Source organism: Daphnia carinata, chromosome 10, assembly GCF_022539665.2.
Source record: "Daphnia carinata strain CSIRO-1 chromosome 10, CSIRO_AGI_Dcar_HiC_V3, whole genome shotgun sequence".
NCBI classification, from domain to species: Eukaryota; Metazoa; Arthropoda; class Branchiopoda; order Diplostraca; family Daphniidae; genus Daphnia; species Daphnia carinata.
The window spans coordinates 6,888,188-6,913,470 of record NC_081340.1 but is presented as its reverse complement, the minus strand read 5'-3'; the positions used below and the strand labels follow the sequence as shown (position 1 = coordinate 6,913,470).

At 40.4% G+C, this 25,283-nt stretch overlaps 3 protein-coding genes and 3 long non-coding RNA genes across 8 annotated transcripts; 3 read left to right on the top strand and 3 right to left on the bottom strand.

Moving 5' to 3' along the window:
• Nucleotides 1–17: 17 nt before the first annotated feature.
• Nucleotides 18–2,193, top strand: LOC130701086 (uncharacterized). Its single transcript, XR_009003943.2, has 6 exons — nt 18–126; nt 213–288; nt 345–506; nt 561–792; nt 873–1,213; nt 1,278–2,193. It is a non-coding gene; the product is annotated as an uncharacterized LOC130701086 (long non-coding RNA).
• A 1,151-nt stretch (nt 2,194–3,344) lies between these two features.
• LOC130701076 (uncharacterized) lies at nt 3,345–4,129 on the bottom strand. The gene is made up of 4 exons (XM_057523031.2): nt 3,994–4,129; nt 3,770–3,883; nt 3,616–3,684; nt 3,345–3,542 (listed from the first exon to the last, which is right to left on the bottom strand). Exons 1-4 carry the CDS (start codon nt 4,000–4,002, stop codon nt 3,417–3,419), a joined length of 318 nt encoding a protein of 105 aa, XP_057379014.1. The 5' UTR covers nt 4,003–4,129; the 3' UTR covers nt 3,345–3,416.
• Nucleotides 4,130–5,671: 1,542 nt separating this feature from the next.
• LOC130701087 (uncharacterized) lies at nt 5,672–6,362 on the top strand. The gene is made up of 3 exons (XR_009003944.2): nt 5,672–5,779; nt 5,850–6,033; nt 6,096–6,362. It is a non-coding gene; the product is annotated as an uncharacterized LOC130701087 (long non-coding RNA).
• Nucleotides 6,363–11,615: 5,253 nt separating this feature from the next.
• On the bottom strand, nt 11,616–13,445 carry LOC130701083 (uncharacterized). 2 transcript variants are annotated; one of them, XR_009003940.1, is made up of 9 exons: nt 13,417–13,445; nt 13,126–13,225; nt 12,885–13,015; nt 12,762–12,824; nt 12,622–12,696; nt 12,384–12,457; nt 12,067–12,181; nt 11,909–11,953; nt 11,616–11,831 (listed from the first exon to the last, which is right to left on the bottom strand). It is a non-coding gene; the product is annotated as an uncharacterized LOC130701083 (long non-coding RNA). The 2 variants fall into 2 exon arrangements; XR_009003939.1 differs by having other exon boundaries at nt 13,421–13,445.
• Nucleotides 13,446–13,584: 139 nt separating this feature from the next.
• Nucleotides 13,585–15,276, top strand: LOC130701052 (E3 ubiquitin-protein ligase NRDP1-like). Of its 2 annotated transcripts, none has more exons than XM_057523001.1 (5): nt 13,585–13,766; nt 13,841–13,983; nt 14,049–14,205; nt 14,273–14,560; nt 14,621–15,276. In XM_057523001.1, exons 1-5 carry the CDS (start codon nt 13,677–13,679, stop codon nt 14,888–14,890), a joined length of 948 nt encoding a protein of 315 aa, XP_057378984.1. In that variant the 5' UTR covers nt 13,585–13,676; the 3' UTR covers nt 14,891–15,276. The 2 variants fall into 2 exon arrangements, with proteins under 2 accessions (XP_057378984.1, XP_057378983.1); XM_057523000.1 differs by having other exon boundaries at nt 14,615–15,276.
• Nucleotides 15,277–16,763: 1,487 nt separating this feature from the next.
• LOC130701043 (uncharacterized) lies at nt 16,764–20,589 on the bottom strand. Its single transcript, XM_057522985.2, has 2 exons — nt 20,496–20,589; nt 16,764–20,134 (listed from the first exon to the last, which is right to left on the bottom strand). The coding sequence occupies exon 2, from the start codon at nt 19,908–19,910 to the stop codon at nt 17,655–17,657; it is 2,256 nt and encodes a 751-aa protein (XP_057378968.1). The 5' UTR covers nt 19,911–20,134; nt 20,496–20,589; the 3' UTR covers nt 16,764–17,654.
• Between the last annotated feature and the right edge of the window lie 4,694 nt (nt 20,590–25,283).

Below are 25,283 nucleotides of genomic sequence, written 5' to 3'. Positions count from 1 at the left end.
GCAAAATAAACCTTGATATCACGGTCAAGATTTTTTTTTCAGTCACGTTTTTTTTTAAATGGTTCCTGGTTCTTTGCACATCACCTTTGTCGACATGCCGAAGCGCGATTGGTTGCTGCCACCATGGTAATACCACAACAATGAATTGGCAAATTATTTCTTTTGCAATTTTTCACGGATTGTTTTTCTACTATAATTTAATTACCAAGCAGCTAATCCATCAAAGTTACGTGAATAACGTAAATAACTGGAAATGCGGATTGTTATGTTACGAGGTTATAATGAATGGTATTAAAGTTTCTTTGTTCAGAAAATTTTGCTTTAAAAAATATTCTTTATTTTAGAGCGTATGCGGATTTTTATCTTGGATTTGAAGGGCACCTACAACTTCTTTTTGCAGCCTCTGTTTTCCTGTAAGATACTTACAGCCTACAGCGATCTTAAAGGATAAATTGAACACGAACTGTCTATTGTGGCACAAACAGCTTTTTAACACATTCAAGATGGTAATCGTGTTTCTCGATTTTTAAGTCTCCGTCACGTTCTTTTTTTCTTCGTAGCTAGCACAGAAGGCCAATGACCGGTTCCAAACAAAGCCCTGACATCATCAGTTTTCCTTTTGATTTTTTTATTGAGTAACCATCCGTAAAGACGCGTGTCGATATTTACGGTAATAATTTCAAAAAGAAAAATGGGGCCATTGCTTCTTTTCGGCTAGAAATTATTGCTTTCCATCTTGCATATGAAAAGCGACATATGAAAGCTTGCAGTTGCTAGGCAGAAACACCACAGGTAAGGGCCGGCTATTAGCTGTGCCACAAAGTGTTACGTGAAAGGTTCTTGGGTTTAGAATAACGCCCTGTTTTTGCTAGGATTTTCCGAACTGCCAGACTATGTTTGATAAACGGAAGATTAATGAGACAAACAAAAAAAGAATGAAACAGGCCCGAACCGGTTTGAGCTGGCTTGCACCACCTAAACAGGTTACATCCTCTACAGAAATTACGTTTGGAAAATTCCCAAATGCGTAATGGTAGTCAGACCAAAACAAAAACAAAAATACCTGTTCTGTTTGTATACAACACATGTCAGTTGATGCGTGTCATTCGGCTGATAGAAAAACAACTTTCTTAAGCTTGCGTTACGATGGGTGAAGTTCCTGCAGCGATGATGTGTTACACCTCGGCAAGTCTTGCTTTAATCAAGTTAACTGGTAAGACCTGAAGGCTTAGTAAATTTAAAGCTAGTGTTAAATAATACTGAAATCTTGGTTTCAGGAAAAGTGACACGATATGCAGATTTATTTATTTGTGCGTACGAATATTGAGATTATATATTAGCAAGGTAAGTGTATGCACTCGTATGTTCGACAATTTATCAGCATTTCAGATTGCTTGGAAAACATTTTTCTACGTCAAAACAGCTTCATTAATTCTTGCGGTGGTAAAACAGATTTTACTTTTATGGAAGGGGTAATATTATTTTCAAGGAGAAGAACACGCAGCGGCTGCCAACTTGCTGGTGTCGTTGAAAAATTATGATGTCCTAAGAAGAACGTTGGCGAATTGCCAATACTTGTTAACGACACGAATTCGCCGTGACATCTGGGGTCGCAGGGTACAAACCAGGTATATTCAAGGATTGATCTTGACATAGTTTAGCGACCACAGATGACCAACTACGTTCCGAAGGTAAGACACGTGAATCCATAAAGAAATGTTTGCCTTGGTTCAGATGGATGGCCTTAATTGATTCGTCTTTTGCTAGAAAAACGTAGATTCAGGGCAGAATGTCTTTCACCTTTGGTTTTCTAGTTCCATTAGCCAGCACTCAGTTTCTCTATCTGCTCCGTCATCTATTAATACAGGCCAAAGGCAGAACAAAGAGAAATCATGTTCTGGGAATACCCGTGATCGGTTGAAATTTTTGACACTTATCTCACGATTCTACAATGACAAGTAGGACATGCATCGAACCCGTATAATTGGGGTTTTCCGAAGTTCTGTTGAACACAACAAGTGTTACGATTGCCGTTAAGATAGCAGCAAAGTTTTCGAATGGTAAATTAATTCAGCTTTAGTAACGCCGTTGATTCCGTATCGAACAAGACTGAAAACATGTGCATAAACAATTATAATCGGCAGATATTCGTCTGCATTAGGTACGGCCAGCTATTGACATGATTGTCAAGTTTCAGTGTTAAAACCTGCAAGTCACGAATTTCGACAACATCACTTAATTCCGGATGTTAATGTTCTCCTAAAGAATATTTAATGACTAGCTAGAATTGCTTAAGAATGGTTTTTCCTTTCATTTTTTTTTTCTCCTTAATTTATTCAACCTTAAAAAATATAATGGGGGATACCCAAACCGCGATTTTTTTCTTTTCGCTAGCTATAAACTAATAAAGTCTTTTAGGAAAAAGGAAAAGGCGATACCTTGGGGCGCACCGCACATGAGGAACTGCGCAGTTACATGCCTTCCCTAGTTTGCGTTCTCATATTGTGTGTAATAACATGCTGCAGTAAGGTCGTGATAAAATATGTAATTCACAGCATGTAGTAGGGAAAACCCAAGTCGTGCAAATGATTTCTACAAATTTGTATGAAACGCCTCATGTGACATTGCCAGTCGGTCCAATCTCTAGATAAGGAAGTGCTATTACTTTGATGCGAGGGTTGTTTGTTGTTTTTTTATATGAAACATTTTTTTGTTTTTGTTGAAAATTTTCTATCATTGATCAAGCTTAGATAATTTTCAGTAATTTTCTGTGAACATTATGCCCTAAATTATATTATTGTTTAGGGTTTTGGTCAGTTGATACGAACTTGACAACGTTTACTGTGTGTCGTATGCTCTAACGGTAGGAGGCGTGTGGCTCGTCTATACAGGGTTCAAAAAGTCACAAGTAAATGCAGTGTGATAGTTATATAACGTCATGAGGAAGAAACGATTAATTTGTTTGAGATTCAGAGTAAGTTAATGATGTATGGCTAAGTTTATTCGAAATTTCGCAGTTTGGAAGAATAGCCGATATGTCGTTATGGTTGTGACTTGCAGCCTGTGAGCCTGTTCATTTAGTTCTCACCTTTTTTTATTTCACTGTCTGTAGTTATCTGATGGTTGGTGTGAACACGTGAAATCAGGTATGGTAGTAAAACCCTTTTCTGCAAAACTTAAAAAAAAACCAAGGCTTTTCATGCATTGTTAGCTATGCAATGCAAAACAAATCAAATATCCCTATGTTACATAACTATTCAGCCATTTTTTTTGTGGTAGAAAGAACTATTAAAGTAGGCTTGGCAATTCAAGGAAATGTATTTGATTGAAAATTCAACTCCAGATTCAAAATTTTAAAGGTTGTAATTAACAGTATTTGCACAATAATAACAAGGGTTCAATAAGCTAGATTCAGCTTATTTCCCAGCACTGCTTCCGGTACCCTGTCCTGTGGCACCAGCCTGACCAAAGGGACCAATAAATGCTGTTCCACTGCCGGAACCTGTACCGAATCCACCGTTTTGAGCACTTGAGATACCGACCTAGATAATTATTTCACATATTGTTATCAGTTAAGTTGTGTTTTATAAAAAGAACTATCACGAATTTTCTTACTCCAGATGCAGATACTCCTCCAGGTCCAGCACTACCAGTTCCTGCTCCAGCTCCGGTTCCAGAACCACCTGTGTAAGAGCAAAGATCGTTACTAAAGCCGCAGAACCACGGAAAAATGTATAGCATTTTTCGAAATCTGTTATCTTATTCTTACAAAATTATTGAATCCTCCGAACCCTGGTTGTTGGAAGCCACCCGGACGTGGACGGAATGGCCGTTGAGGCATAGCCACGGCTACAGCCACCATGAGGGCGAGGATAAAAGTTACCTGTCATACCAAAGAGTGTGCACAATTAGGTAAAGGATATCTTTTTGTAAACACTTCAAATAGACTTCAAATAGTTTCCTTTAACAAGATTATGAACCAGCGGTTTTTACCTTGTTCATTTTTAAAGTGCTGCTTTATTAGCTGTCTTTTGCCAACGATAAGTTCAGGCGCCTTCTGACGGACTGAGTGAACTGAGCTGCTTTTATACCGCGAATGGGGTTGGCTTGCACCAGGAAAAGGCTCTAAGGCAAACTACTATAAAAAATGGTAACTATTTTCACTTGGCACACGTAACCGCCCTTGGTAAATCCCTGATGGTTATAGGCTGCAGTAAAAAGTCTGCAAACTAATTACATGGTAGAAGCTTGTTTCCTCCATATTCGTGTAAAACAATGCTTTATGTGAAGCATGGTATGGAAGAAAAAAGCTTTAGTTTGAATATCGATCATGTTTGGTTAGTTATTTAAGAATGTTCCTTTGAATTTCAGCTTTCCAATTGCCGAAAATTTAAAATCTTTACCAAAAGCCAAACTTTTCTAATTTCAGCTTTTTTTTTATTTTTTCACTTTTCGCATATTTTGCTTAAGATCACGTTGCCCGCGCATAGACGATTCGTGTTTCTGCAGGCTTACAAGTTACGTGAAAGTAGAGTTTAGATAAACCTTTATACAATTTCTAGAAACAGGTGATCGTTTTCGTTTAATCGTAATTTACATTTTGACTTTATTCGAATTCAAAGCGGTTGCCGTAAATCACTTATTTTGCCCTTCGAAAGTTGAAAATCATTGATTTGAAGACTCAAATTATTGGTTAACCTGTTCTGCTCATATGTAAGGTTAGTAGCTGACAGGTACGGTGCTTACCTACGGCTCTGATTTTCTGAGATTCAACACTCAAGTGAAGCATGAAGTCGCTACAGTAAGATAAATGTAATCAGTTGCATGTTTGATTCAAATACTTGGAAATATATTTTATACTTTCCTAGCCAAAAAATTATGATGACTTTAATGATGACTAAAATATCGATGACTTTAAATAATGTAGAACGTATTTTTTGTTTCTCTGTCATGGGATTTTTTCATGACATTTTTTAGACAACAATAGAAGATACAAGTAATAAAATAAGGACATTAAAATAAGCCCGACTTTTCTATATTTTTATTTGTTTTTGTGTAAACTATATATGGCAAGCAAAAAGTCGGGCTTAAAACGTCGGGCTTATGTCATAATTAAGGGGAGGGCTTAGATGGCAGTGCAAATTCCTTATTAAAATACGGGGAACAATAATAAACCAGAGTATAGAGGTTGTTATGGCATATGGCAATCCGTTTTACACAAAAAAAAAAAAAAAATTTCGCCAAAAAAAAAAAAAAATCACACTTTTTTCTTTTTTTCCGACACGTAGCCATCTACCGCTCAGACTCGTTATTACTGGCGTAGGCAATTTCAGTCCACTTGGATGCCATTCGCAGTTAGTTCAGTAGCGTGGATGGAGAGAATAACACGTGGCTGTAGGAACAATTGAAAAATGGATAAGATAATACAACAAAAGGATGGTAAGTATAAATGTTATTATATTGGTTTTCAATTATTAATTATTGTTTATTAGATCAAATTATGAAGCTGCAGGCCCAATTATTGGAACAACACAAAATATTAGATAACAGCAAAGCTAAGGATGGTAAGGCCTAATACGTAATGATTCTATGTATTTGCTTTTATTCATTTGTGTTTTGTAGCTCAAGCTAGCTACAACAAACTAGCAAGAGTCTACAAGCTCAGCTAGGGGAAAAGAACAAACTGGAACGGAACAGTTTCCAAACAGTGAAGGAGGTTTTTCCAAACTCATCCCTAACTGAACATGAGGATGAATTGGCATTAGGCGAACACAGTCAGGTACCTAAACTTTTCAATTAAGAATCCAAAATAAGTATAGAATTTTAACAAACAATTATTTATTGCTTAGTTATTCAGTCTACCACCTGACAGTGTGTTAAAGTTAAATTCTGTTAGTGCTGCACTAAAAGAATTGTTAGTAATAAGTCCATGCAGCGAAGGAATTGAACAATTGTGGGACCGTATTTGGGCTGAAAATGGGTGTGGTACAGAAACCCAGAAATGGCACAAGTTCAACATGAAACATGGATTAGGTACTTTTCGGTTTTTTGTCTATCGAAAAAGTATTTTTAATGCTATTATTTTGCATTCACAGAATTCTAGTGGGGGATCAAGTCAAGTCTAGAAGTGTTACAGGATGGAAGAGTGAGCTTACAGTTGAAAAACACCGAAAGTGCATTACCATTAAGGTACGAGGTAAAGTAATAGAGTATGCAAGTTGTCTAATGAGAAGTACCATGTTGTGTGAATGAATCCTGTGTAACAGCAATCCTTTATAGTTCTGTTATAGCTAGAAGCCTCAAATAATTCTGCTTCTCTTGCTAAAGAACAACTTGTCCTTTACACTCAGAGTGTTGGTGAAGCTGGGTACTTAAATGGCCCTAAAGATGTTTCGTTGGCATTGCAGCAATGAACATCATACATGGACTCTTTAGGTATGAAAGGAATTTTCTTGAAAAATTTTTGAATTTATGATGAAGCTTTTCTCCTCCTTTTTGCCAACCATGTCTAATCTACAAAAAAAAAATTTATCCAATAGGAAAGGATTTTCAGCATACTGGGAACACAACTATCAACAATGCAACATTCTATGGGTGTTATTTTATCCTTTAAGAGCCTTATACAATGATTTTCATCTACAATTTGTATGGCCTTTCCCGAGCTTCTGCCAGAAGTTGAATCTATGAGTCATGTAAGTCACATGAGCAACAATTGAGATGCTTAATGGTGTTGTTTTGCTTTTCTCAGTGTAGGTTAATAGTAACATTGGATCTGAAAAAATTCTCGGTTGGGGCATGACACTGAATAAATTGTAATGATTGGATGGATGACAAGATATTTCTATACTTCATTCGGATTACCGAGACGGTATTTGATATTTAAAAAATTGATGTGCATATCTGGGCTCCCTTCCTTTTCGTAGCCCCGTTTCCCCTTGACTCGTAATAAGCCCGTAGGGGGTCATGCCCCTACTGTACGGTATATATAAAAATAACATATACCGAGGTTTGGAGGGCTCTGGCCGGAAAGGGGACGTGGGGGTCCGACTAGTCCGATGATGTGTTCACGGAGGGCGACGTGGCTGCCCACAAATCCGAACTAAAGGTTAATCGCTCCAGTAAAAATGTTCCATATCTTCGGCTCTTCTTCCGGCTTCTCTTAGCCAATCACCGGGTAATCTCCCCGGTGGGTCAACAAGGCAGTGTCTCCCCCTGCCTGAGTTGACGGCAACTTTTGAAAGGGCTATTGTGCCTTTTTAAAGTTGCAAAAATAATTGTAATGTGCAGAGAATTGTCAATAAAATTTTTTTATAAAATATTTTTTGCAAAATTCGTTTCTTTCATTGTCTGTATTCGCTGTGTTCACACGTTACACTGTTTATATTTAGCTTGCTTAATTCACCTTTATTGTTTTTGTCACCTTTGATGGTAAGCATTGTTTCCATTGGTTTATCGTTTATCTGTAAGTATTATTTATTACACTCTTTGAATTCTTCAACTTAGATTTAAGGAACAATCTGGATATTTTAAGACGTAATTTTGTATTTTGTTTTACTCGTATGGGAACCGATCCCCAGACATTCAGCGTGCAACGCCGATGCTCTAACATTGAGCCACGAGATATATCTAAATATTTTATTATCGCATATCATATGTTATCGTCTAGGATGTTTATGCAGTCTTTCACAACTATATGTTTATCTTTCTATTGCTTCCATATGGTTCTTAGCTCTGTGGTAGAGCTTTTATCTGCAATACCTGTTACCCTGGGTTCAAACCTCAGTAGATGTGTAAAAATGAAGTAGAATAATGTAGAAGAGTATATTGCAGGATTGCATTTCAGTTTTATTCTAAGTGTAAATGCAAGTCCACAAGTGTCTAGAAAAAAAAGCCAAATTAAAATCATATGATTCGTGGCTCATTGGTAGAGCATCGGCGAGGTATGCCGAACATCCAGGGTTCGATCCCTGGATAGTAATAGAATGCTTACAGATAAACGATAAACCAATACCCGTCACCTTACCATCTAATGTGACAAAAACAAATAAAGCAAAGCCAAAAAAAAAATTGATAGATGCAATGTGTGAACAAAGCTAACACAGACAATTAAAGAAACGAATTTTGCAAAAAATATTTTATAAAAAAAATTTTATTGACAATTCTCTGCACATTACAATTATTTTTGCAACTTTAAAAAGGCACAATAGCCCTTTCAAAAGTTGCCGTCAACCCAGGCAGGGGGAGACACTGCCTTGTTGACCCACCGGGGAGATTACCCGGTGATTGGCTAAGAGAAGCCGGAAGAAGAGCTGAAGATTTGGAACATTTTTACAGGAGCGATTAACCTTTAATTCGGATTTGTGGGCAGCCACGTCACCCTCCGTGAACACATCATCGGACGAAGCGGCACCCCACGTCCCCTTTCCGGACAGAGCCCTCCAAACCTCGGTATATGTTGTTTTTATATATACCGTACAGTAGGGGCATGACCCCCTACGGGCTTATTATGAGTCAAGGGGAAACGGGGCTTCAGAAAAGAAGGGAGCCCAGATATGCACTTCAATTTTTTTAATATCAAATACCGTCTGGGGAATCCGAATTAAGTATAGCAATGTCATGTCATCCATCCAATCAATACAATTTTTTCAGTGTCTTGCCCCAACCAAAAATCTTTTCAGATCCAATGTTACTATTAACCTATACTGAGAAAAGAAAAACAACACCATTGAGCATCTCAATTGTTGCTCATGTGACTTACATGACTCATAGATTCAACTTCTGGCAGAAGCTGGGAAAGGCCATACAAATTGCAGAGAACATCATTGTATAAGGCTCTTGAATGATAAAATAGCACCCGTAGAATGTTGCATTGTTGATAGTTATGTTCCCACTATATGAAAATCCTTTCCTATTGGATAAATTTTTTGTTGTAGATTGGACATGGTTGGCAAAAAGGAGGAGAAATGCTTCGTCATAAATTCAAAATTTTTTCAAGAAAATTCCTTTCATACCTAAAGAGTCCATGTATGATGTTCATCGCTGCAATGCCAGCAAAGTGAAACATCTTTAGGGCCATTTAAGTATCCAGCTTCACCAACACTCTGAACGTAAAGGACAAGTTGTTCTTTAGCCAGAGAAGCAGAATTATTAGAGGCTTCTAGCTGTGACACTATGAAGGATTCTATGAGGATTGTACCAGATTTATTAACACAAGATGATACTTCTCATTAGACAATTTGCATTACTCTATTACTTTACCTCATACCTTAACAGTAATGCACTCTCAGTGTTTTTTCAACTACAGGGCAACTCTTCCATCTTGTAACACTTCCAGATTTGACTTGATCCCCTGCTAAAATTCTGTGAATGCAAAATAATAGCATTAAAAATACTTTTCCGATAAACAAAAAACCGTTAAGTGCCTAATCCATGTTTGATGTTGAACTCATGCCATTTCTGGGTTTCTGTACCACACCCATTTTCAGCAGTCTTTATGGTAATATTAATCAAAGCCACACGTACCACTATGAAATGGGTGTTGAAAAGCAAATAAAAACCTATTGAGATGGATACCAGGAGAATGAGAATAGATCTCAATCAACTTCAGTTATTCTTTTTCCTATAGTACTTAGTGACATAGCATAATAGATATACCTGCCTCAATTCAGAACCATAGACCAACGGAAAAGAACACAGAAATGTAGCTGCTGTGAAAGCAGATCACTTTAGAACACATGATCAGGTATAGATGATCTAAGAGGAAACCTAAAATGCAAAGACAAAAATCTTGGGCATAATAGCAGTTTACCAAACATAGTAGCAAAATAAAAGAATTGTCCAAGAAAGACATATGCACACTTGGGTTGGCGAATGGGTAAGTCTGATGCAATGTATGGCAACCTGTTTTAATCCCCCCCCAAAAAAAAAAAAAAAAAAAAAAAAAAAAAATATCGGCCTTACTTTCTGTTTTACTCCTACCAACCGATAGATGACGGTAGCAGCGAAATAGAAAAAAAGGCCGATATTTTTTTTTTTTTTTTTGGGTAAAACGGTTTGCCATAGATTGCTATGATGAGAAGGATAGCCTTCTCACTTTTGTCAAAATCGGAAAAAATCGAAATCTCTCGGAATGCGAAGAAAATCCCACCGTATAACCCATTTTTAACGCTGATTCAGAAAAAGCCATTTGTTTTTTGTCATGTTAGTCGTTTTTGAAATAATCGTCATTTAAATATAAAGTCGGGCTTATTTTTTTATTCGGGCTTATTTTCTTAGACCCAACTTCACCGTTTTTTACGTTTTATTCAAAAAGTATGAGTCCCACGAGAGAAACAACTCTCATATTCGTGATGCCTGTTCAATTCTGCATCGAAACCATGTATTTAAAGCGAAATCTAAAATTTTGCCAAAATTGAAAAAGTAAGAATGCTATAGCCTTCTCACTTTTCCAATTTTCTTCAAATCCTAGATTTCATTAAAAATACATTATTCCGATTCGAAATTGATCGCTGATCACGAAAATGGGGTATATTTTTATATCAGGCTCCTACTTTTTGAATTAACCGTAAAAAACAGAAAGTCCGGCTTATTTAGTCGGGCTTAAAATTTTTTTCGGTCAGTGTATGTAGAGAATTAACTAGAAACGTGACCGTTAGATGGCGATAGCAATGAAACAGAAAAAAAGGCCGATATTTTTTTTTTGGGGGGGTAAAAATTATTGCCATACCTGCTCTTCTAACAATATTACAAGCATTTTAACTAGACAAATAGACTCAGTGCTTAAAGGGAAGACTGTTGGTAAGAGAAGGCGATTTATTACATTTGATTATCGTTTTGTTGTATTGTTCATTGTTTCTCTAACGGCTTTAATAAAAATCTTTATCAGAAAAAATCACGTTCGTCTAAGTGAATCTAAGTCTTCTTCTAAGTGAAGAAGGCTGTCTTTAAGATACCAGAAAAAATAGCCCAATTAATAACAGGATTCATGGCTTAATGGTAGCACATCGGAATTGCACGCTAGACAGAGTACAGAGTTCAATTCCCTGCATGGTTAAACAAAATGATATCCAAATATACCACTGTCATAGATATGTTTCTTTTAGTGCCCACCTTGAGGTAAACTCAGTTAAGATAGCTGAACAATGTGCCCAAGTGTGAATACCTGATTGGGATGAGTCACAGACTGTGGCATGTAGCTGGCGTTAAAGCTGTCAGGGTAGCAGGGCCTTGTTTCCCATCACCACCACGTGGCCCCTTGGAGGGGGCTACCTGGTAGGGATCAATGGATACAACGTCGAATTCCCAGGGCAACTGAGCGTGTTCCGCAAAACACCACGCGGCCACTTGGAAGGGGGGACTTGGGCAAGCTTCCGAGTGATCTATCGACAAGTTTCCAAGCTATCAGCCGTACGTTGAATCATTGGTAGGCTAAAGTACCTCATAAATCCACACTTCAAAAAATTTCAAGTTTCGAAGGGATTTTAAGTTATGATGGAGAATCAACGTACATTAGTATGTAAGAAATAGCTCAAAAATAATAATGTATGAAAAAACACGAAAAAATTTTTCCAAATAAAAAACTTATGCGTATTTATTTTATAAATAAAATATTAATGTAGTTAGATAATTTGTACTACTACATAACATGCATTACAGATATTCTTCGAACATTACTTCAAATTTATCACTGGAGGCGTAATTAACAAAGTTAAATGACAAGAATTTAAAATTGTTTTCGCTATTAACCATTAGTCAGATCATTCTAGTTGGCAAGCCGATTATACCATATACAAAAAAATTGAAGTCCCCTAAGATCCAGTATATTCATGTATCTATTAACGAATCCATACACATTAAACAAATTACTTGCTGGTATATTGACTGCAGACGAAAATTTTAATATATTTACCACAAAAATTTTCCATAACACCGATATTTTCACTTGAGCATTCCCCTTTAGATCCGGCGTTCCAACCGCAGAAAAGGCACCCCATTTAATATAAACAAAGAATTTTTCGAAACATTACATGCCGAAGAAAAAACAATCTTACTCTACTCCTTTTTTACCTTAAACGCGAGCGAAGTGTCCCAAACCTAGATGCGCGGCCAACCGATACCAGACAGGAAACGCTAACATGCCTACAAGTAGCAATGTCACGCCCAAAGATCAAACTCACCACAGCTATTGCCGACCAGGAATATCATGAAATGAAAATTATATATAAACTTAATTCGATAACTAAGCCAGACAATAAGAAGAATATTTAGATTTTAAAATGTCAGAAAATTACAGCCTAAAGAATATTTTCACGAAAATCAAACGGTAACTCGTTTTCATCACAGCAGAAACGTACATTTATCATAACGAATTGCGGCATAATTACCTAATCCCAAGGAAAATGGCATCGACAACGTATACGCCATGCCAATTAACTCCCACTATCTGTACTGGATCACACTAAAATACAAGATCAAAGAACCAATGTTAAATTCTACCAACTAAGCAACCTACCATAACTTAGATATCTAAAATCAGAAATTTCATTCTTCATGTTAATCAGAAACACGGGAAATAGATCATCACCATAAAAGAATACAAAATGGGCAAATAACAATTTGTACCAGAAATGAGTTGGTTACTAACTCCAGCAGATTCCCAACAGTTACATCAGAACTACTGCCCATGATTTGTTAAACCTAAATGACACAAGAAAAGTCAATCAACATTTAAATAACGATTTATCATAATTCCTCGAACTCACAATTGCCTTCTCCAGTGCTCCATGAAGAAAAGAAAATCACTGTAGACTTCCTCTCTCCCAAAACTAAGTAGAATACAATTATAACTTTAAACTCAGTAATGAAAAGGTATGTGAAATACTTACAAAACACCAGACTGCAAGGCAATTAAACACTGCCACCATGCGTCTTCAGGTCTATCACATTAGAATATCATTTCACCACAACCATGAAATGCTGATCAGTGAGAACATTCCACTGGCCGTGCAATGGAGGACTAGGCATAGAAAAATACAATTTAATCACTTAAATTAACCAAATCAAAATTTAAAACTTATATTTTATTTTATTAATCATTATTTATCTTTCATTATCTAAAAACCTCACCAGTACAGGTCTCCCACAATGGGATGCAGCCTCATAGGCAGATGGATGACGAGTCGGCATTAGATTTTCTGAAATGCCAATGCAGTTATCGTCAGACATCCTGAAAATTGTCAATTATCTCAATTAATGAGTATGACGGCTATGAAGTAAATTTTGCCACTTATCACATTACACATTTATCACGATTTACTGAACCTAGTATGCTTAAAAACTCAAATTCCCATCTAGCAGGAGGTATAACTGATAACAACTGAATATGAATCATATAATACAACTGAATCAACTACTTACTTACATGTTACTACGCCGACAGCCTGGATTCAAATGGGAGTTAGACAAGGTGGCAGTCCGCATTTAAGCTTTTCTCAATGCCCGTTAGGCAGTGAAATACAACCTTGATTTTTTACCACGCGATGGCGCTGCTATCGCTTAGATTTCCGTCATTTCTGTTGCCTGCTAAAGGAAGGGAAGGAACACAACCTTTTGTGATATTGCCAGTGTATTTAATTAATTAGGTCAGCGTTTTCCCTGCCTGTTTTTGGCCGTTTATTATGGGGATTGAAATCAACAGATTTCAAGGTGAAGTAGATGAGGAACTGTTGTGTCCAATTTGTTCCTCCGTTCTCGAAAATCCGTTACAGGTAATCGCAGTGCACTTCTGTAAATACCTGTAAACATGGCCAAGGTGACTGACACCACACTTTTCTGTTTGCAGGCACCACATTGTGAGCATGCATTTTGCTCTGCATGTATTCATGAATGGCTTTCAAGACAACCAACTTGTCCTGTTGACAGACAAAACATAACACCCCCTCAGCTAAGACCTGTGCCACGGATACTTCGTAATCTCCTGTATAGGTTAGTGACTTGTAAAATTGAAATCAGGAATAAACAGATTTTAAGCTTTCTAATTATGATTCCAGGCTACAACTCACTTGCGATAACTCTGTTTATGGATGCACAGCAATATTGAAGTTAGATGCCCTAGAGTCTCACGTACAAGAATGTGAATTCAACCCTAAGAGACCTGTACCATGTGAACTTGGCTGTGGGCTAGTAGTGCCAAAAGATGAATTGAAAGTAAGCAAACTGTATAGGCATGTTTTTCCTTCTGTTTTCAGGATGATATCATTTCAACTCTTTCTAGGAACACAACTGCGTGAGAGAGCTGAGATCACTGATGCAGGCTCAGCAATCGAAACTAGTTGAAGTGCAGGCTGAAGTAGCCGAAAGCAAATTTCAGATGGGAGAACAAAAACGAGAACTTCAACTCTTAAAGGACTACATGCTAGCCATGCGAAATGCCAATCCATCCTTAAGGATCTTAGCAGATCAGATGGAAGCCGACGAAGTGCGACGCTGGGCGGAAACACTTCCCAAAGCCCGGGTCCTCCGTTGGGGCGGCATGATCTCGACCCCTGACACGGTGCTACAGGTAATATCCTCAACAGTTTCGCCGAAGCCAATTGGATACTGTAACTTTTTAAAGTTGCAGGCAATGATCAAGAGAGCACTTTCCGAATCGGGTTGTCCTCCTCACATAATTCAAGATCTGATGGAAAACGCTCACGAAAGGAGATGGCCGACGGGACTGTCTTCCTTGGAAATACGCCAACTTAACCGACGTCAATACGAGTCGTACGTCTGCAGAAGGATCCCGGGAAAGCAAGCCGTGGCCGTCATGGCCTGCGACAACGGACACATGAATCCGGACATGATACTAGAGCCCGGTCTCATCATGATTTTTGCTCACGGAGTAGAGTGACACAATTCCAGCTACCAGAAATTCTTCACGTCTTATTAATTCAATATGTCTATAGTGTCCACACGCAGTCGGGTGGACCACCGAGCCAACCGACATTACTTAATATATACTTTTGGCATTTAGTTTTTTCCCTTAGATTTTTCTTTCCCATCCGATTAGTTCGTCTTCTCTTAGATCAGGTTCGGTTGGAGCTATTATCATCTTACGTTTTTTACCAGATCTTTGTTCCAGCAATGTTCTCTACGAGCAGCGAATGTATCGACATGTTCTTATATGCTTCTTGTTCATAACTGATCTTTTGTTTTTTTATGTGCAAATGATTATTAATCTCAATGAATTGTCATGAGAAGTGATGTGAAAATAATAACTGAAAAGTCAGTCATGTTCGACAGTGTGTGTTTGTGTGTATTTAGCCTTATCTTCAATTTCTTTTATCATCTCATCACGTCAGACCGGGTTTGCGTTCCTTTTTCAGTCATCACACATATCATATAACATTATTTGTGGCTGTTTTTTTATTTTTTTTTTTTAATTGAAGGAGGTGTAATCGCACTACGTCATGGCCCTGCTCATCCGAGTATTTAATCACATCTCTCAACAAAAAAAAAAAAAACATTTGCAATTCAATCCTCTCGGTTTGTTTGAACGAACAGAAGCTGTTGTCATCACCATCCTCGTGTGATTCTTTTTTTTTTGTTTTATTGTTTTGAATCTCTGTTCGACCCATAAATGGGCGGGAGATGGCGAGAGGAAGTGAAACACACGGGGCTAAAAAGATGATACAAAAAAAGGGGTTATTCATACAATTCAGGACAAAATTTGATGAGCCATATAGAGAGTGGAGTGGAGCAAAAAAAAAAAAATTAAACAAAACTACACGTGTGTGTGTGTGTGTGGGCGCACATATTTTTATACAATTCTTGTACTGAGCTCGCGGAATACGTAACACACATACACACACACATCGAAACAAGGACATATTTCAAGAGGCATAATAGTATTACTAATTATATGTATAAAGTATAAATTTTTCTGTATATCTATTTTAGAGAGACAAGAAAAAAAAACGAACGACGTCTAAAATTTTCTTTTTTTTTTAGGGTCATGTGAGCGAGTAGAGAGAGCCAAATAAAAAGGGGGGAAATACAAAATTGATCCGGCGGAACCGATACTGAATCTGGTGACGATCCGATCTGATTTGTGAGGTCCGTTGCGTACACAAAAAAAAGAAGAAGAAAAATTTAGAAAAAAACCCACTGCGCAACTGCACACTTGTTTGTTCTCCTTGTCGTTTTAACCTCATTTTTTTTCTTTTCTTTAAAGAAAAAAAAAAAAAAAAAATCTTTCTTTTTTTTTTTTTTTTTTCTTTCTCTCTGTTTGTGTTTTGAGTGCTGGGCGGGGTTAGACGGAGAAGAAAAACTAGCAAGAGGTCGGTATAATGACGATAGCGGCCGGTGAGCTCAATCTCGCTCGCGCTCGCACGAACACGAGAGATAATGTGGGTAATCATGACACGACTTATCCACAACCCAGCACACATTAACGATGGAAAAAAGAATTCTTTCAAGAAAATGAAAAGAAAAAAAAGAAAATAATGGAGGGAGGATAGAAAATGAAAAGGTGTGGATGTTGTTTGGGCTCTGTGGTGACAACATTAGAAAGGGGAAAAAAAAAAGAGTTTCGTGAACACAATCTTCAGGTATTTTATACAAACATTATACATAACTCGATGGGGACTTGTTTTCAACGCATCCTGCGCTAATTATAGACGATTGGAGAGAGAGAGAAACGAAGTGTCGGGATTTGGAATCATATTAACGAGAGCTCTTTTTCAATTTCTCCCTACGTGAGCCTGTGCAATTGGCCTCTAGTGAAAAGAAAAATGGAAACAATTGAACCGCCATCAGCGAATGGCGATATTTGTAAGACACGGCCAGCGGGGTAAGGAGGCAGAGCAATAATGGCAAAAAAAAAAAAAAAAAAAAAAAGAGAGAAAACACTCAGGTCACCGAGTCATCGAAATGGAATGGAGCAAATTCAATTGGAGAGTTTTTATAATTTAGATTTTTTTTTCATCTTTTTCTTCTTATCTTTTTTTTTTTTTGTTGTCGAAATTTCAAAGAAAGAAAAAAAAACAGGGAGAGAAAAAGAAAGAGGCGGAAGGGCAACGAGTAGCCTGGATCACAAGAAAATTCCGGGTGGATGCGCTTTTTTTTTTTGTGTTAAAAACTTCCTTCTTTCGCTAAAAGGAAGGAAACGAGAGCAAGAAAGACAAGAAACGAAAAGAAGAAGAAGCAAAAAAAAAAAAAAAAAACGGATAGAAAAACATCGTCATCATGACGTTTTTTTCCCCTCCTTGTTCTTCTTTTGCTGTTTAGACACAAAAACATTGTGAGTGCATTGGAATTTGGCCATCCGCAATCCATCCCGGTCTCTGCATTTCTTTCCAATAGGATAAGGGACAGGGCAAGAAGATGTGTAGCAACACACAAATAAGCAAGAGATATACACACACATAAAAAAAAAAAAGATCAATGACAGATTGTTACACACACACACACGGGGAATGGTGTACTGGGTGATGACAGTTTTTTGTCATTCCGCCCGGAATACATTGTTTTTGTTTCCTCCTCTTTTCTTTTTTTTTTTTTTTTTTGCTTTCTTCTTTTTATTAATTTTTTTATTATTATTATTCTTTATTTTTTTCTTTTTTTGTTTGGCTTTTATTTCATTTTATTTATTTTTTTTTTTATGTGTGTGTGTGTTAACCGGAATCTTTGCATCGCGGATCGGAAACGTGGCCCAAGTCCAAATCTTCGCTGCGGGTGTGCGTCCTAAGATGCCGCGTAATCATATCCCGGCGACAGGCGGCGTAGGAGCACTGCGGGCAGCGGTAGGGCTTCTCTCCCGTGTGCGTCCTCTGGTGAGTGCTGAGATGGTCCGAGCGTGAAAACACCTGGCCGCAAATCCGACATGTGTACGGCTTGAGTCCTGTGTGCAGACGCATGTGACGAGTCAGCATATCGCTGCGGGCAAACGGCCTTTGGCAAACGTCGCACTGGTAACCCTTGACCACGACGCCAGAGTCGGTGACCGGACCGGGCCCAGCTGCGCCGGCAGCTGCCGGGCCACTGCCGCCATTATTGAGCAACGTCGGCGTTGCCCGCTGCAGCTGAACGGGCAACTTGTGACGCGACATCAAATGTTTCACGAGTCGATCGTGTTGGTCGAAAATTTGGCCGCAAATGTCGCAGCCGAACGCGGCCGCCGTCGTTGCGCCCGGAAGATGGCCGACGCCCGGCAGCAAAAGAGGAGCGGCCATGATGGGCGAGACGGTCTCGCTGTCCGGTCCGGACAGGTCGACGGATGAGGACAAATACTCGGCCGAGAGATACTGCGACAGAGAGAGGCTCCTCGTCAACACCTTGAGCCGCGACCCGCGCGACTTGCCCAGACGCGACGATGTCACCGTCATCTGCGATGGAGGGGGCGTCTCCAGTCCGCCGGAAAGTGGGGACGAAAAGGCCGACAGGAGTTCGGAAGACGAGACGGAAGCCGTGCTCGTGTTGGTACTCGTCTGGTTCGGGCTGTCTGAGCTGACGCTGCTGCCGGAACGGACCGACAAGTCGACGGGCGACTCTTGTTGTCCGAAAAGCGGCGACCAGCTGTCGGTCGAGTCGGAAGAATTGCGCTTGAGCGAGACCATCAGCGGCGGAGGGCGCAAATGCTCCAACCGGCTCATCTGTTGGTGGTGGCCATGTCCAGCATTGCCGCCGTTCCCGCTGACCGACTGAGGGCGGGGGGACGCGGCTGTCATGGCCGGCGTCAAGACCCACGAAGCCGGAGCGGCCGACGTCGTCACGTGATGATGCAGGGACTCGGCACCGGCCGCTAGCCGATCGGCCGTATCGTTACACAAGTCGGAATCGGACCTGGCCCGTCTCCGATTCGACGGCTCCACCACGTCCAGCAGCAACGAAGAGCCGCTGCCAGAAACGCCGGCGGCTGCCGGACGCAGAGGTTGACCCACCAGGCCGCTAATGGAATGATGAAACGGCGAGCTGGACGCGTGCGGCGGAGTGACGGCCTGGTAGAAATGGTGATTCTGCCCTCGATCCCTGACTCCGCACGTCGACAAGTTGAGGGGCGTCGCTTCCGACGCCGTGAGCGATCGAGTGCGGCTAAACGCGTTGGCGGCCGCCGCCGACGGGTCGTCGTTGGTCGGCGGTTCGGCTGCGAAGCTCAGCGGGCTGAAAGAGATGCCACTGGGCGAGTCGACGGTGGTGCTGCTCTGGCTGCACGGACTGAGCGTCAGCCGGTCGGAGAAGGACGGCGTCAGGCCCAGTCCGGGACTGAAGACCTCCTCTTCGCCTTCCTCGTCGCTCTGCGTCTTGATGGCGCTCCTCTGAGACGAGCAGATGGCCGCCGACATGACTGATGGCACGACGTGGTCGAAGCTGAACACTTGACCCCCGCTGTGCTGGTGCGGATGCAGGTGCTGATGGTGGATGTGCCGGAGATTGCCCCGCACTCGCAGACGCGACATCAAAGCTTGTTGCTGAGGAGAAGGAGACTCGCCACTGCCAACGGAAGACTCCATGCTGACGGAGACGGGCAATCCTTCGTCTTCTTCGTCCTCCTCTTCTTCGTCCTCGTGTTCTTCTTCTTCTTCTTCGTCGTCGTCGTCGTCGTCGTCGTCTTCTTCTTCTTCTTCTTCTTCGGAGAGACTGACGCAAATGCGTCCACCACGCTGGTCGATGTTCTCGACCTCGCCCTCACCACTGTTGTTGTTGTTGTTGCGTAAGCTACTGTTACGAATGCCGTTGTTGTTGTTGTTGTGGCCGTTGCGGTTCTTGTTCCTTCCGACCGGACCACCACAACCACTACTATTAGCGCTACTCGTGATCCTACCAATGGGAGCACTGCCGACCAAGTGAGCAATTCTGCCGACCAGCTGATCCAATCTTTGGCGTTTGCGCTGCGTCGCCGACCTTGGCCCGACGGACGTGGTGGAGATCATTCTTGTTTTGACTTCTGCTCGCTGAAGCAAACCCTGCAGCTTCGACGACGGCCAGCACCGACGGGGCCGCGACACTACAATTCACAACTCTGTCTGGTTGCTGTTGATGCTGGGCGAGAATTGGACAGATAGCCAATCCGACTGCACTGTGCCACTTTGTGTTCGAGACGGCAGCAGTCCTGCAGCGTCCACTGAGACCACCGGTTGGCACACCAACAGTCTTCCTGTGAGAGCACGAAAAAGAAACGAAGAACATGAGTGACATTGAATTTCACGACTGGCATTTTTTCGTCTTTGCAGCCTCTCACGCCACTGCATGTCACTCATCACTTTGCCACATTAGCCACCACTAATGAGCTTGTGTGAGCGAACAACATGCAGCACACACCCACACATTATCTTGTAATGAAAAATCTAGCCAGTTTACGTGAAACCTTACAAAACATTGCTGACAACGTCTAGACATCACGCTGGCACTGCACATACATCGTTCCAACCAGAACACAACAACCTGGGTAGCAAAAAAAAAACGAAAGTTTGTCTGCATTTAAGCTAAATCATTAGCGAAGGCTTGATGAATCTAACCTGATTACGTTGGCATAATTCCAAAAGGCTAAGCCATTGTGCTTTTTCTTGGTAACACATGATTTCCGGGCAAGAATTCCTCATTAAAATCACGTGGTATCACAGGCTACGACACAATTCGAGCTGTCAAAATAGTCTAAACTTGGCACAGACGCAGCGTTGCCAATAAACACAAGACAACCAATAACAGTAAGAACAAGAGAGAAAGAGTCAGCCTTTGGTGTAGTTGCAGAACTGGCAAAACACTGTTAAAAACACCACATAGCGTAATAGAAAAGTAAAAAAAAAAAAAAAGAAAGAAAGAAAACATGTCCAAACAAAAAGGTACATAGTCTGTACACGTACGTTCAAACGGGGGCTGTCTCTTTTCTCTCTTTCTCTCTCTATTGATTGCCTTACTAGTATTGATTTCCAGGCAACCGTATGGGCCTCTATCCATCAGGCCTCATATGTATTTCACCGTATGGCTAGTATAAATATGTAAACACGGAAAAAAAAGGAAGAATATTTTTGCTTTCTCTCTCCCTTTCCTCTGTGTGTTACAAATAATACATAGGCGCCATTGCTGAAGATGTGCAGAGATTTTTCTCTTTTTAAACGTTGCCAATAGTATTAAAAAGAGAACCACATTTTGGAAAAAAGCTTTTCATTTTTTTAAATCTACGTGTGGAAAAAAGAGGTGTAGCTGATAAAGAAATGATTATAGAGCCCAGAGAAGTTTACCACGTATTTCGTGATAACACAAAATACAAAAAGAAAAAGGAATCAAAATGAAAAGATGATGACGATGCTGCGTCAGGGATACACTAGCGTGAGCCAAAGCCTGGAACGCGTGAGAGAACGAAATAGACGACATTCTCGAAGATCAAGGAGACACGAAAGTCGACATTCGCAGAGTGTCATGGCACTACGAAATTCTGTCAAAGGTAAATATCAAACAAAATCTCATTCGGCAGTTCTTTTTTTTTTTTTTTTAATCTTTGACTCCCGCTCGTCTTGTTTAACCACAATACGAAAAAGAAAATGTTTGGGGATGGGGGTGTATAATAAAAAAAAAAAAAAAATGCTCATCTCATTATTTCTCAATCTTTTTCTCCTTTGATATACATGTATATATAGAGATTGTCGTGACTTTAATGGCTGTAAATCACGTGATCAATCATCCATCTCTTTCCGTGTCAGTGTCAGCGGGCGTCCGTACTGGCATCCAGTGTTTGACGCTCTATCGGATTGCGTAACCCACTTGTAAAAAAAAAAAGGTGCCTCAGCTTAAGAATCTTCGCCCTGCCCACTCGCAAGGGCGTGACGATTTCGCAGGTGTCAACAAAAAAAGGAAGGACCACTAACGTGACAAGAGAACGGCCGTAGAAAGCCATCACGCCATCCGTCACGAAACTTTTCGTGATCAAGTTTGTCCCCCCCCCCCTTACTCATCAAATGGGAAAACATTAGCTTAACGCACGTTAACCGTACCACAAACATTTGTGTTGGACGCACACACACACACACACACCAAATTATAAGGATATAATGTCGGTATCAAAATGTTATAAACCTCTCCACTTACATGGCGTTCTGTTTTCCGATGATTGTCTCTCGTAATGTGCACGTAAAACTATCGCACCGCAAACTCGACACGCACAATTGATTTTCGCAACTAAACACACGACGCTTACATTTTGTTAAATCACACGGTTACGCAACTGCCTTTTCGTTATAATTTTTTTCAAATAAAGAAGATGTTACAAAGAATTAAAAGCCACTCCCAAACGTTTTCGTTTTTGTTGCGTCCCAAAGAAATGAATAATAAAAACAAAAAACACAAACAAAAACACGAAGACGTCGGGAGTCGACCGTGCAAACGCCGAAGCGCACTCACCGACGTCCCGATGGCACCTGCCTCCAAAACGGACCGACGATGTGGAGGTTTACCAGCCACAGACGTTAGGGCAAGACTTGGACACCTCGGCGACGCCGACGCCACACGAACTAGACGCAAGCTTCCTCCCTCCCACTTTTTCAAAAACCCACCCCACCCACCCCTTCCTTTTCTTTTGCTTCTTCCAGTTCTATCTCTCACGTATTTTTCCTCCGCTGTATATTCCCTCCCCCCCCCCCTTTCTTTTTTGTTTGTGTGTTTCCCGAACCCAGCGGCTTCCTCTTTTTTTGCGTGACTAGCTGAAGGGGCGGTAGAACAGTAAGGGTGGATATATATATATATATATATATATAAGGAGACGAAAGTTTTTTTTTTTTCGGGAGAAAACGGGAGTGTAAAGCAAAAAAAAAAAAAAAAAAAGAAAGAAAGAAAAAGAAGTGATGACGTCAATAGCACAAGCAAGAATCAATACCAGGTTCGTAGGCGCCTGAAATGCTGCTGGTGTCGTCGGTCCTGGCCAATCCATCCTCCATTCCCGACTCTCTTTTTTTTTTTTTTTTCCTCCTGATTTTTTTTTTTTTTAGCTGCGAAAAAAAAACGGGATCTATTCCCGAGAGAGGCACATCTGACATGCCGCCCCGCCTAGCGGCCATCAATCCCGAACCTCCTTTCTATTTGGGTTTCTACAAATCTCTTTCCACCTCCCCCACCCGAAGCATATACAACAAAAAATAATGATGATAATCATACTATTTTATTTTTAATGCTCCTGTCGAAATAAAAATAAAAAAGCAAATTCCTTTGGATCGCGGTGTTAATATTTGCGGTTTGGATTGAGGCTTTCGAACGCACGTCCATTTGCATGTAACGAGCATTGGATGTTGTTGAACTGCAAATCGAATGCGACTGCGTCATATCGTAAGGGTCGACGCCCATACGTGGGGACAAATAAATAATAATAAAAAAAAAAAGGACGTGAAAACGAAGAAGGATCTCGTTGACTCCTTTTGTGTGGGCACTTGTGGCATTTGCAGCTATTTATTTAAACGCGTCTGTGTTTGATTAACGTATTTCCCGTTGGAGACGAACGCTGTTGCACAATCACTGTTGACATTACGTTTTTTTTTTTTTTCGAATTTGAATTGGAGGTTCGTTCAGCGCTACGTCCCGAAATGATCCCGCAAAACATATTTTAAAAAAAAAGGGGGGGGGGGACGTTGTTTACTTTTTTTTTTTTTTTCTTTTGTGGCTTAGGACGCGGCCTTGGCCAAGGCCGCGGTTAGCGGGATCGACTGCAAGGCGTTCGATCAGCCGATCAGCTGAACGCGCAGCGGCAGTCGTTATGCGGTAACGCCCCTATGGGGTCAATGGGCGGGAAAACAAAACGTGGACCATTTAAATTGACGTTCGGCTTTTGTTGTAATTGAATTCCCGTTTTCAGAATCGCACACGAAATTCAAACATTCGAATTATGGCGCCAATATTAAAAAAAAAAAAAAAGAAAGACATACCGGACGAAATCACACGTGACCGACGTCATCAAACGCGGACGTGAATACACACAAAAAGCAAAATTAAAAAAAAAAAAAATATGCATGTTGTCGGATGGAGTTGATACGCCCCACCTACGCACCGTGAGCGTTCAGCGCGGTCTGAACGTGAACATTTTTTTTTTCTTTTTTGGCTTTTGCGCTCTTTCCCCTCTCACACACACATGGTCCTCACTCACGAATGGGTGTGTGTGTAAAAGACACGGGACGGCACACTAGCGCAGCTGTTGTTTCTCAACAAGCGTGTCGTGCGGGATTGTATCATTGTCGCCCTTTACAATACGGCAACGTTGGGCTAAAGCTACAATGCAAGAGAAAGACGATGCAACGCCCCAAACGGAACGAAAAAAAAATGACAAACAAAACAATTTTTTTTTCTTTTTTTTTTTTTTTCAAAATGAAATAAAAATAAAAATCATGCGTTTCCTGTCATGGTGGCAGCACCCCTCTCGCATTCGTGAAAATTTTTCCAATGACAATGTTCGTGTCCCCCCCCCCCCCCGCTCTCCAAACGAACGCGTTTGGCTGTCCGCAATTGTTTTTTTTTATTGGCCCAGCATCTCCTGTCTCGCTCTCCTCCTGTCTCGTTTTGTTTAATTAATCAAACGCCATCACAATATTTTGAAGGAAGAGAAAAATCCGTACAGGTGCTAGGATTTAAATATAAATAAAATTGAAACCTGAAGGAAATAAAAAGCCCCCCCTCCCCTCTAAAAAAAAAAATAAGAGGAAATGAAAAGAAAAAAAAAAAAGGACGAAATAAAGAAAAAATCAAAATAACACACACGGCTATACAAGACCCTACAGGGCACACGTCTAAGAGAGCAACAGGTGGACCATCTCTTTTCTCTCTCTCTCTCTCTCTCTCTGTTTAGTCCCCTTTTCTCTTTTCTTCGTCTTTTCTTCTCCTTCTTGTTCTCCTGATCTATCAGATATACACACGTACGTGTATACCTGTGCGGTGTGGCTGCCGGGCTATCCACATATCTTTTTGCCTCATCTTCTACACACACACACACAGACACACACACACACACACACATATGTATATGTACCATAGCTTGCAGCCAAAGCATCAGCTAGAAAAACAGCCACCACCCTTCGTTTTTTTTGTTTTTTTTTTTTCTCTCTTCTGTCCCGACCCATCCAGTTTTCAACTATCTGAAGAGGGGAAAAAAAAAGAAGGAACTCGTGTCAGCTTTTTCTTTTTTCTGTGTGTGTCGTGTCTCTTACGACACACTTCGGGATTCTTGCCTTTCGTCCGAACGCTTAAAACAAAAAAATCGGGACCCTATCGAATTAATGGGACCTCTCTTTTCACAATCAATCAACGTTGATGAACAATTTTTTTTTCTTTCG

Bases quoted from the DNA above. Each gene is read 5' to 3' on its own strand.
- LOC130701076 (XM_057523031.2), bottom strand. The intron at 3,685-3,769 runs GTAAGAATAAGA...TGCTCTTACACA, and splicing joins TCGGAGGATTCAATAATTTT to GGTGGTTCTGGAACCGGAGC. The intron at 3,543-3,615 runs GTAAGAAAATTC...ATAATTATCTAG, and splicing joins GAGGAGTATCTGCATCTGGA to GTCGGTATCTCAAGTGCTCA.
- LOC130701052 (XM_057523000.1), top strand. From the start codon at position 13,677: ATGGGGATTGAAATCAACAGATTTCAAGGTGAAGTAGATGAGGAACTG. The intron at 14,206-14,272 runs GTAAGCAAACTG...AACTCTTTCTAG, and splicing joins TGCCAAAAGATGAATTGAAA to GAACACAACTGCGTGAGAGA. The intron at 14,561-14,614 runs GTAATATCCTCA...AACTTTTTAAAG, and splicing joins CCCCTGACACGGTGCTACAG to TTGCAGGCAATGATCAAGAG.
- LOC130701043 (XM_057522985.2), bottom strand. From the start codon at position 19,910: ATGATCTCCACCACGTCCGTCGGGCCAAGGTCGGCGACGCAGCGCAAA.